The sequence below is a fragment of the Mastigoproctus giganteus genome, chromosome 1, assembly GCF_048544385.1.
Source record: "Mastigoproctus giganteus isolate SK-2022 chromosome 1, ASM4854438v1, whole genome shotgun sequence".
NCBI classification, from domain to species: domain Eukaryota; kingdom Metazoa; phylum Arthropoda; class Arachnida; order Uropygi; family Thelyphonidae; genus Mastigoproctus; species Mastigoproctus giganteus.
The window spans coordinates 155,782,885-155,795,729 of record NC_143575.1 but is presented as its reverse complement, the minus strand read 5'-3'; the positions used below and the strand labels follow the sequence as shown (position 1 = coordinate 155,795,729).

At 34.0% G+C, this 12,845-nt stretch overlaps 1 protein-coding gene across 1 annotated transcript in view; it reads left to right on the top strand.

Moving 5' to 3' along the window:
* LOC150091206 (zinc finger CCHC-type and RNA-binding motif-containing protein 1-like) overlaps window positions 1–12,845 on the top strand; it is a 121,511-nt gene that overhangs the window by 67,253 nt on the left and 41,413 nt on the right. The window contains exon 3 of the mRNA XM_090382779.1: window positions 853–995. Within this exon, the coding sequence (XP_090238905.1) occupies window positions 853–995 (143 nt within the window). The remainder of the gene's footprint in view (window positions 1–852; window positions 996–12,845) is intronic.

Genomic DNA, 12,845 nt, shown 5'->3' with positions numbered 1-12,845 from the left:
TTAATATATCTTTACTTTTATAGGCTGTGGATAATATTCTTCCTATTTTCGCTAATTATAATTAGAATCGCTGTTTAATTGAATTAAAATTCATTTCACAAACATGATCACAATGACCGGCGCTTATTACATATCATACAGTGAATGGTACTTTACAATGGTGACTCCGTCATAACGTGATTTGATTGTACAGTGAACCTATTGTAAAGGTTGGAGGGGGGGGGCATTGTATTTTTGACTATTTACGTGAAACTTCGGATAATTGGGGCAGCCGCTTAATTGGGCCAAAATGCACTGGTACCGATGTGTCCCAAATAACCGGAATCGACTGTATATATATATGTGTGTATGTGCATGAATGGAAAGGTGGGAAAAGTGTCTCTGATCAGATTAATGCCAATGGTGCTAGCCCTCGTCAATGTACTATTCAGTGTATCCTATTTTTAATAATTGGCCTTATCATCATTATCTTACTTTTGTTTTATCATTATATTATTAATTTTATAGGATATAGTGCATAAAGCCAACTGAGACTATCTTAGCCTTTACTGGTTCTTTTGGTCACATGGCTCACTTTAAATAATTTTACTACGAATACTTTTATTCTAAATCCTTGTTCTCTTGGCCTAATGGCTCACTTTGAAGGCTTTTATTTTACTCATTCAATTCTTTTGACCTAATGGCTTACTATGAATACTTTTTTTTTAATAGAATAAATAGTAAATAAAAAGTACAGACAGAATAAATGTTTGTTTTGCTAATTTAAACTGCACAATTAACTTTTAAAAACAATTTTTACATTTTTAATTTCTTAATTTTTTTAAAAATTGTGTTTAAATTCGATATTTGCAGGATGTTGGACATTTGAGTTATCAGTGTCCAAAAAACACATTGGGAGATAGAGATCCACCAAAAAAGAAGGAAAAGAAGAAGAAAAAATTCCCAAAACAGCCAGGTATGGAAGAGAAAGAGGAAGAAACTGAAGAAGAAGAAGAGTAAGTACCCTGATTAGTTTAGCATGAGTCTGCAGGTTTCTTATTTCAATATGAGTGTTCAGGTGATTTATATGTGAGGGTTATTTTAAATGTTTCTGGTTTACCAAATGCCAGTGGTGTCCAACCTTTTCTTGTATGGGGGCCATATTCAAAGTTAGATTTATTTTGTGGCTGCACAGAGTGATTTGAGAAAAAATTGTATGTCACATTTTCTATATCGTGTTACTCGTAAATAGAAGTTTCTATTTTCATGTTACAGTTTTTTCTTTTCAAGCTATACATAAAAAAATGCAAATTCCCAGCACTTTTATGTGCAACAAATCTGTCAGTGATTTATTTTTAGATTTTATTAAAATTATAAAAATGACATATATATATTTTTTAAATACTTTACTTTTGTTTCTGTTTGAAATACTTTACTTTTGTTTTAAAAAAATACAGTAAACTCCCACTATTCGCGGGGGGTTACGTTCCTGAGAAATGCCGTGAATACCGAAAATGCAAATACTGAGTTATGGCTCCCATAGTAATAAAAGGGTTCCATTCCAAAGTATGAAATATGTAAGAAAAATTAGTCTAAAATTTTGTCTATGTATGTATTATATGTACCTTCATAATATGACTATGTACATAGACAGTACATAGTGAAATACAAGCATAAGGCATCAAAATGAAAATAAGAAACAATTTAAATTAAATGTAATATTTATTAGAAATTTCAAACAAATTTTTCAAACCTTTGCTATAGCTAAAAAACGTATCCCGCCAGTGCTATCGCCAGTTTTGCTAAAGTGTTGATAAAGGTGTTTTGCCTTTACACGAATGATGAGTGAACTTAACGGAATTTTATTTTGAGTTTGGTCTTCTATCCACAGATTTAAAGCCTTTTCCATTTTTTCTAATTTAACATCACTAGTTACAGAGTAAATTTTTGAAGCAATTAGTGTTTTCACAGACACTACGGTGGATTTTTTCTTCTGATTTTTTGTACCGTTGACTCACTGATTTTATAAAGAAATTTTGTCTAATAATTCAATTTTACTCGCTAAATAATAAAAAGGATTTAAATAATAACTTATTCTGAAATGATTTGATGTCATCAAACAAATCAGACCAATTTTCCTTTCCCTTGTAGTTTTAAATTAAGAGCATTTAAATGACTAGAAATGTATGTATGAATTTCAAGATCAAACAGCCACTCCATATTTGATAGTTGTTTTATTGGTTTCCCTTTTTCTGTGTTGAAACATTCGGTGATGTTTCCAACAGCCACATTAAGAAATAATCTTCAGAAATAGTCTTCAGTCCACCTTGGATCAAAAACACAACACTCCAAATCGATTTTTTCCTTTTGGAACATATTTAAGAATGATTTTTTTTAAAATTCAGTACTAATTAATTCAATGCAATGAACAAGCTATATCAAAATACATAACTGTATTTAGCGTACATATGACTACACTGAACCACATGTACATGTTTGATGCAGTTGAGCTGGATGCTTGCATACGAAATGGCGATCGATGCTGTTTTAGTTCACTTTCCGCGCAGGCCTTATAAAAATTATTTGCAGGCCGTAGGTTGGAAACCACTGGCACATGCAGTATATTATACAAGTATTCTTGATATAGTGTTCTGTTATATTGTAGCTATGATAATGTCCCTCAAGATGGATATCAGAAAAAATAGTTTTAAGTAATTTTTTGTATATAACAGGAATTATCTGACAGTAGTTACTGTGGATTTGCAATTTTTTCCCTACAGCACTTATAATAAAAATATACTGTATGTAATGAAGTGCTAATTTTTTTTTTTTTTTTTTTGTGTAAGGAGGGAGAGGAGCATTGTCAGGGGCTCATTGCCTGAAGTAAACTGCAATGCAGAGCATCTTTAAATTTATACATTTTATTTAAAATATTTTATTTTGATTGGTTTAAGTCAGAAGTTGGCAAACTTTTTCTTTACGAGTACCTCTTTCTTCTTTACAACAAAAAAAATCTGTACGTGTGTCAGAGATTTGTGTACAAAATATCATGCATGCTGCTACTTGGACAGGTATATTTGAAAGCCTATTTTGTCATTCAAAAACATAAAGTAAACACTCTGATATATTAATATCGCAATAAAGTAAATTTTTAGTTGTAAATTAATAAATTTATTAATTTTAATAATTATAAAAACATTACAAAATCTTGCTTGAAACATTTAAACATAAGTTAATTATACACAACCAGATCTGCTGCTAAGTATAAGTCAAACAGTGTTTACACTTGTTTGACTTTAACTCTGAAGCAATTACAGATGCAATTTGTGTAACAGATTCTGACAAATTTGGTTTAGCATTGGATAGATGAGAAGTAAGCACATTGGAGTAATAGATAATAGGATGCATCATAAATTTTATATTTGCGTCTTTTAGAACAATTTGTTGAACTTTCCATGTCATGATTTTGCAATTGAGCAAAAATTGAATATTAAATTTTGCTTTTAATTGGTAAAATCAGCAGAAGAAACATATGAAATGTTAAAAACTGATTGTGGTGATGAAATGTTAAGTTGTACCAGTGTGATTGGATGGCATAAGTGATCCAAAGATGGACGTCAGGATGTTCACGATCATCCAAGAAGTGGGCATCCATCAACCTCTTGAAATGAGGGCAGAGTTGCAGAAGTTGGGAAATTGTGGCAAAGATCGTTGTTTAATCCTCAGAATGATGGCCAGTGAGTTGGATATGAATAAGGAGATGATTCTTCAAATTCTACTTGAAGATTTAGGGAAAAAAAGGTCTATGCAGAATATTTTGCGGAGCCTCATGGATGATAGAAGCAAGAAAGTTTGTCATCATGAGAAGGTTTCTTTCCTAATTTTCTAATTTCCTTGACTGTATTGTCACTGGAGTTTGAGTGTTGGATGTATCAGTATGACCCAGAACAAAGTGTCAAAGCATGAAGTAAACTTTTAGAATGGTGTAATAAATGCATTCAATCAAATGATGATTACTTTGAATAAAAATAAAACTATTTTTGAGCTGTTTCAAGATAATAAAGCACTCAAAACCTATGTTGGTATTATTATGTTTATTTCTGAATTGGAAATATGTACAGTCAGTCCTCGTATAAGGCACCTCTGTAGCCAGGTGGGCAGGAGCAGCAGTGCGTAGTACACGCTTCTTGATTAGACCGGGGTTCGAGCCCGTGACCACCAAGTACAGAGGATGTGGAAAGGTCAGGGAATGACCATCGCATATCCCCCCCCCCGGAGCAATATGGCCTTAGTTGCTAATGCTCCTAAAAAACCAAATAACAAACAAACAACAACAGTCCTCATATAGCACAATAGTTGTGTTCCTAGAAACCCTCGTGCAATATAAACAACAGGCCCTATGGGAAAAAATGGGTTAGGTGCAGACCACCCAAGATTGAACACACATTTGTAACCAAAACATTACCAAACACAATAAATAATTGTAATAAAATACTTACGTATTTTATTACGCTATTACATAATAAAATATTGCTAATGCTTTTGCTTCTATCGTAAGCAAACTTGTTTTTTGTTTGATTTTTCTATCCAAACAGATGACAGCCGTTCCATCTCTTCCAATTCTTTGTGTCTTAATCTAATGGATTTTAATTACACTTTGAGTTTCCTTTTATGAAAGTTGTTTTTATTTTCTCTACATTCTTTGTAATTCTCGGCGTTGCCTCATTTAGGTATGCAGCACGTGCAATATCATGTGGTCTTTCATTTCGCTCAAAGCGTTTCACAATTTTATATTTTTTCTCTATCGACAGAGACGGACTGGCCATAAGCCTTACCGGGGAAACCCTAGTGGGCCGGAGGCCTGTGTGATTTTGGCCATAAACGCTAGTATGAGGCTACTATAAATTTTCCTGGATAAGAATTTTTGACCCAGTCCGCCTCTGTTTATCGATATTGCTTTTCTTTTTCTCTCTGAATCTGCAGTGTCTTCACCAGGATGCTTCCTTTTCACACCTTTTAAATATTTTACTCATTTTTGGGGAATAAAGCAAAACGAGGAGGCACGCTTGATACACATAAACAAAGCTGCGCGCGTGTAGCAACTGAATAAACAACACTGTAAAGGCAGAGATACACTATTAACACCTCACATTTTATTAAAGCACATTTCTAGGGGTTACTACCATAAAACAATAAAAACAATTTCCAGTTGTGTTTCTGCTAGTGGAATCTGTTATAAACTGGTAGTAAACTCGATCTAATTGCATTTGCGATTATACCGATAGCTGGAATTGTTTGTTTTTACGTTATTATGGTGAAATGTGTTTCCCCTTCACTGTTATAAAAAACATAAATACATTTTCAGAATCTTCTCTTCATTCCTATCGTGTTGTATTTGGTTGGGGTGATTCTGCGTTCGACTGCCATTTCTTGTAAACACAAAGGCGAATCGTGCATAAGCGAATTCGGTTCGTGCATTTTAAGATATCTTTTCCCTATTTATAAATCGTGTACGATCGAATTCGTGTAGTGTAAACACGTGTTATACAAGGACCGACTACTTAATTTCAAGCTCTTGGGAACATAAGTTTTTGGAAATTTTTACCCTTTTTTTTTTGATTAATTAATATAATAAATTGTGTTTGACGACTATTAAACTGTTTGTCAAACGCAATTTGATATATTAATTAATCAAAAAAAAAAAAAAAGTAAAAATTTCCAAAAACATATCCTTAGGTTTTTTGAAATTTAGCTAAGAGATTTTGTAAGTTACGAAAGTTACGTAACTTATTATTCATAGATCTTTTGTATTGGTGATTTGGTGCTAATATTGTAGCACATATCTAGTAGTGCAGAATTGTAGGTTTTATTTGTGATAAATAAGTAGTTTAAAGGTACTAATCACATAGTTTGGTATTTTATTTTTTTTTGTTTTTAGCTAAGAAATTTTACTTTTAGTGAGAATATAACTAATTTAAAACTGTCCGAATGTAATTCCATAATTTAACTTTTAACTTGAACTTTATAGCTTAAGGTATAATGTAAACTTGATAGTGTAATAGCTTAAGGTATAATGTAAACTTGATAGTGTAATATGTATTATTGCACATAAGAATCTATTAGCTTAGTGTAGTATTTAATTTTCATTGTCAATGAATTAAATTGTATTTAAAATGGAAATCATTCCCCCAGACTAGAGCAGCAAAGCAAAGAGCACAGAGTAGCAGAAGAGCTGTGGCTTGGAGGAAGAACCAAAGGGGAACTATGAATCATGTCCTAACAAAATGTGCAACTTGTGGATCTTTCTGAAACAGAACAGAGGTTTGTGTGTGTTTGTGTGAAGAAATCAGGTACTAACTTAGCATTCTGATGGGCATTTATAAAAGCTTGAAAGTAAGGTGGATATCAACAAGGGAATTAAAATGGGGGCCCATCAAGCTCTCAGTTGTCCAACTCAATGTCAGAGCTCACTCTTGTGTATCAGGCAACACAGCGGCAATCCCCAAGGCAGAATGCATTGGTTCCACAGAAAGTAGTTATCATTGGTGACTGTTGTTATGGAAATGGGAAATACAGTAAACCCCAGCTATTCTTGGGGGTTACGTTCCTGAGAAATGCCGCGAATACTGAGTTATGGCTCCCATAGTAAAAAGGGGTTCCGTTCCAAAGTATGAAATATATAAGAAAAACTAGTCTAAAATTTTGTCTATGTATATATTATATTATTGTCAGCATTGTCAGCTTCAGGAAGGAAAATCGTTTTGAATATTTTCGTTAGATTCTTTTAATTGCTTAATTTGAATTTTAATTGTTTTAAATTGTGTTAAATTGATTATTTAATTATTTATATTTTACTTTAATGTACCGGTAAGTTGTCGATTTTTTCGTTTTTTCTGTTTTAATTTCTGGAGGGTATCATACGGAAGTGTTCTACGTACTATATTGAGGTAAACTCCTCTTATTAATTTACTAATATTATTATCAATGTAGAACATATTGAGTATTACAGCTCTGATTCATATTATGTATATATTATATGTACCTTCATAATATGACTATGTTCATAGTCAGTACATAGTGAAATGCAAGCATATGGCATCGAAATGAAAATAAGAAACAATTTAATATTAAATGTAATATTTATTAGAAATTTCGAACAAATCTTTTTCAAACCAGGGCCTTTGCTAGCAAAAAAAACGTATCCCACCAGTGCTATCACCAGTTTCGCTAAAGAGTTGATAAAGGAGTTTTGCCTTTTCACGAATGATGAGTGAACTTAACGGAATTTTATTTTGAGTTCGGTATTCTATCCACAGATTTAAAGCCTTTTCCAATTTAACGTCACGAGTTACAGAGCAAATTTTGAAGCAATTAGCGCGTTTTCACAGACACTATGGCAGAATTGTTTCTTCTGATTTTTTTATTGATCGTACCGTTGACTCATTGATTTTATAATGTTTTGCCACTGAGGAGACACTTTCACCATTAGCAATTTTGTCTAATAACTCAATTTTATTCGCTAATGCCATAACCATCTTTGATATTTTCACATTTCCCTTGTTATTTGTAGCCATATTTTTGTACGGGTTAGAAAGAACTTGTCCACAATAAAGTCACTTTCTTCCATTAACACACTCGAAAAAGTCTGTTTTACACTTGAAAACGGTAGATTTATCACTTTTGTAAGCATATCAATTTATAAATTGATATGCTTACAAAATTAATTGAATAAATATATCAATTTATAAATTGATATGCTTACAAAATTAATTGAATAAATATATCAATTTATAAATTGATATGCTTACAAAATTAATTGAATAAATATATCAATTTATAAATTGATAAATTTATTCAATTTATAAACATATAAATTAAAAGCAAACAACGAAACCTCCCACGACAAGCACATAACACATACTGAACAAGGATTAGCAAAAAAACATCCACGCTCGCGATTTTGTCACCCCTCTCCTCCCACCCACTGAGTGCTGTTTTGACTGGGAAAGATAATTTTAGCCATGCCCATGTTTTTTTATGGCGGAAAATGTTCACGGCACTTTAAAATTCACATTTTTTTAGGTTTCATTTTATATTAAATCAGTGACCGCGAATACAGATACCGCGAATAGTGGGGGTTTACTGTATATTGTGCAAGAAGGATAGGTGGAATAGGACCAGGATATGTCTGCCAGGAGTAAAAGTAGAGCAGATATAATCTGTTAAGGGCACAAAAAGTGATATTGTTGTACTTGTTGACACTAATGATATTAACAGTAGATCTGAGAATTTACTTAATAAGTACAGGGCAATGCTGGAAAAAAGTTGCGAGTTAGTTAGGATTGAATTTGAAAGTGTCCGCAATTCTGCCAGACAATAGGATTACACTCTGAGCCTGATCAATCAATTTACCCCTGGAGAGAATGTGCTCATGGGATTTTTCTCAGCATGGTCTGTGCTTGTTAACAAGAGACTGTTTCTATAGGGATGGGATACTTAAAATGAAAGGGGTGCAAGAATATTTACTGATGCTATGTAGGCAATGATAGGTGGATTGGAAAACTGCTAGCTTGGGGGATACACAGACTAATAGTTTAACTAGAGCTGCAGGCAGAGGTAAAAGTGGTTCTTGCATTACTTCCCTTGGAACATGCAGTAGCCTGGAAAGCAAGATATTGGGGATTTCATGTGTTGCTGTTGGTCATCATAGAACAAGTAAATATATGTGTCATGTTAGGGTAACTAAGATTAAGAACATGTGCACATATATTTGCACGTACACTAATGATAGGAGCATTGTAAATAAATTTGATGAATTTAAATTACTGATTAAGTCATCAAATGCAGACATTGTAAGGATAGTGGAGGCATGTTGTCACTCAGATGTAAGTGATGCTGAATTGAAATATGGGGGAGTACAATGTGTACAGACAGGAGGTTTTTGGGATTATGCTCTTAGTTAAGAAGCATTTTAAATCTAAGGCAGTGCATCCAGTCAATATAGGTGGCCAGTGCAATGTTGTCACTTTGGTGTTGCAAAAATGAAAACGAAAGTAGGCATATGTTATATACCTAATGACTGTGATTAGTATAACAGCTATACAGAGAAATAGAGTGGGTCAATAAATCAGAATGTTTTATAACAGGGGATTTTAACTTTCCACATATTGATTGGAACTTGTGGGTTGGTCACTCATATACTGGCAAGATTCTGTAGATTTATTGGATGACTGTTTTCTATAGCAGCATGTTACAGAGGTAACAAGATGAAGCAGTACTCTTGATCTAGTAATCAGCAACGATTCTTCAAGCATTAAGAATATGCTGGTAAAAGACCCACTGGGAGGTAGTGATCACAGTGCACTAATGCGGCATTTAATGAAAGACATAACTACTGTAAAGGAAAGGCTTTTGCTTTCCTAAGGGTGGCTACAGTGGTCTTGAACAGTTTTTAAATTCTATGCAATGGGACCAATTGATGATGTTACTAACAGTAAATTTTAAATGAATAGCATTCAGAGAAGTAATCACCTAATCAAGTTAAAAAGGAGGTTAGATAACCTCAGGCAGATTATGAAAAGTATCTGGCAAAGAACAGCAGCAAAGACTTCTGTGCTTATATTAGCAGTAGAATTAAGAGATTGAATCACATTCGGGTACTTGATGTCAATGGGTTAACTGTTGATAATCCTGCCCAAGTTAGGGAAGGGGGATGTGGGAAAGTTTATCAAACTCTAACAGGGAGCTAAATGGTTTTGTGATAAAGGAAAGTGGAAGAGAAATTGTTGAAGCTAAACATAAAAAAAGGTACCTCAGGTAGATAATATATATCCAATTATATTAATGGAAGCAGCAAAGGAGGTAAGCAAACCCTTAGACATAATTATGAGAGCATCTTTGGATTCAAGGCAGATCCCTGTTGACTGAAGAGCAAATGCATCCCCAGTTCACAGAGGGGTATCAAAAGTTGACACAAGTAGAGTAATTTGTGGCCTGATAGCTTAACATCTGTTCCCGTGAAAATAATGGAGTTGCTGGTTAAAGCAGTAATGCAGGACCATTTAGACAGGAATGTAATTATACTGCAGCCACATCATGGATTTGTTAAGGGATGATCGTCTGACCAAGGAATGAGATGCAATAAATAATTTTAATATTATATACTTGGATTTCAGGAAGGCTTTTGCTACTGTTGCACATAAGACTGTTATACAAACTTAGTGTTATGGATAAGGGGATGGTTGAGTAAGGGGGATGGTTGAATGATGGTTGAGTGTTATAAATGGGCTCTGCCCTTCATTGACTAATGTTATTAGTGGAGTTCTATAGGATTTGTGCTGGTTCCATTGTTGTTTTTAATATTTATAATATGCCTGATATACCATTATAATATAATGGTATATCAGGCTTAATGTCTAAGTTTCCAGATGATACCAAGGTTGCCATGATGGTTAATGACAGTAGTCAGGGTGTGCTACTAAACAAGATCTAGGAAAATTAGGTCAATGGGCTGAGAAACGCCAGTTTAAATTTAACATTGACGAATGCAAGATACTGCATATGGGTAGCAGAAATCCGAGATTAACATACTGATTATGTGGTATTACACTCAGGAAAATGAAAATGAGCTGGGGTAATTTTGCAGTCAGATATGAAGTTCTCTGAGCAATGCAGGCAAGCTGCCAGGACAGCTAATGGGGTTTTGTCAATGATATACAGAAACTTTGCTAACAGAAATAAGGCGATTATTCTTTTGTACAAGGCCATGGTTAGGCTGACTCTTGAGTACTGTATACAGGTCTGGAGGCCCTATTTTAGGAAGGATGTAGATGTGCTGGAATGGGTGCAGAGAAGGGCAACCAAATTGAAGTAAACAAAATGCTGCTATTACCAAGAAAACTTAACTTTTGCAAATTGCAGCATTTGGAGACTAGGTGCTTATTGGGAGATCTAATTGAGGTGTTTAAGGCCTTGAATGGATTGAGAAGCTAAATGTTGATGGCATTCTTCCTCTTTCTGAGGCTGCACATATAAGGGAGCATAAATACAAATTGAGGAAGGATGGTTGAAGGATAGAGGTGTGGAAGTTTGCTTTCAGCTGGGGAGATTGTTGGAATAAGCTTCCATCTGTTGTTGTGGAAGTGGGTGGCTTGAATAAATTCAAGGAAGAACTAGACAAATTCTTGGAGGGTCTGGAGGGTTGAAATATCTCTCTCTCTCATGCACGCACAGAGTGGATTCTGGTTATTTTGACCACCGGTTGATCGGGGCAGCCATTTATTTGGAGCAAATCTTAAAAAACAGAACCCAATCAAGAAAATAGCCAGGGTTTACTTTGCTTAATTGGGACAACATTCCGTTTAATCTGGGCAGGAGACCACAGCACTGGAGATCACCGTACGATTGTCTCCAACCGACCATGTGGTACGGTCAGATTTCTGGAGATCAATTAGCAATCACCTGTTTATTGGGCTTTTCTCTTAGTGCAATATATCATAAAAGGATAGTAAACTCGATCTTATTGAATTTGCAATAATACTGACAGCTGGAATTCTGTGGGTTATTATGGTGAAATGTGTTTACACTTCCATGGAATCTTCAATCATATAAAAAAATTAATTTTCAGAATCTTCTCTTCATGCTTTTTGTAGGTGGTAGATGACTTTCATCAACTGGTGAAATACCACCACTTTGCTTATTGGAGGCTTGAAGTGGTGAAACCCATGTTTAGTCTCTAGAGCAAAGTTTCCGGCATCCCTCTCACCCCATACTTCTCCTTCAACCCATGCACGGTACTAAGCACTATAGGTTTTGATACTTTTCGTGTTTGGGGGTTTCATTTAAAAAAAAAAAAAAAAAAATTCCTATTTTTAAAGCTTTGTAACTTGTTACTCCGTTCTCACTTGTGTGTATCGTGTTACTTGCAATTTGTGTGTGCCGTGTTCTTTGTTATTAATTGCTTATCTTTTTACTGTTTTAATTTTTAATCCCCACCCACAAATGTCAGTGAACAGAAATGTCAATCGTGAAAATATTGTAATGTGAACCCAAGAACATATTTTTTTTTTTTTTTTTGGTAATTCGTTCCAAGACCTTGGAAGTTGAAATTTTTGCTATATAACTAAGCTATTTATCTCTCTAAAAGGTCATTTTTTATAATGGAAATTGTACTACACTTTCATCGTTATCATATGTTCCGTTATAAGAATCAATTTTGAACACCTTTGTGATATTTTTCCAAAACATTTTTGGAGGTCAATACCATAAAACAATAAAAACAATTTGCATTTTCTGGTTTATTGGGCTTATCTGTTAGTGCAGTCTTATTATAAACGGGTAGTAAACTCGATCTTATTGCATTTGCAATAATCCCAATAACTGGAATTCTGTGGGTATTCTGTATGTTACAGTATTATGGTGAAATGAGATTCCCCTTCACTGAAATCTTCAGTCATATAAAAAACAAAGTAAATTTTCAGAATCTTCTTTTCATTCCTATTTACTTATTACAATGATGAAGGGAAAGCGACCAATAGAAAGTGCAAGTGGTGGCAGTGCTAGGAAATGAAAGAAAATTGATTTAGAAATGAAGATGATTAATTAAGAAGTACGAAGCAGGACAAAGTTTGTCATCTATTGCCCAGAAATAGGTATAGCTGCTTCAACAGTGAATACTATTTTCTGGAACGGTGCGCGTATGAAAGAACATGTTAAAGAATCAATGCATTTAAGATCAACAGCGATCACAAAACAGTGTTCAGGTGCTACATCGAAGATGGAAAAGCTATTAATAATTTGAATGGAAAATCAGATTCAGAAGCAAGTGCTCCCGATTCCAATGGCCATTCAAGCAAATGCAAGTATTT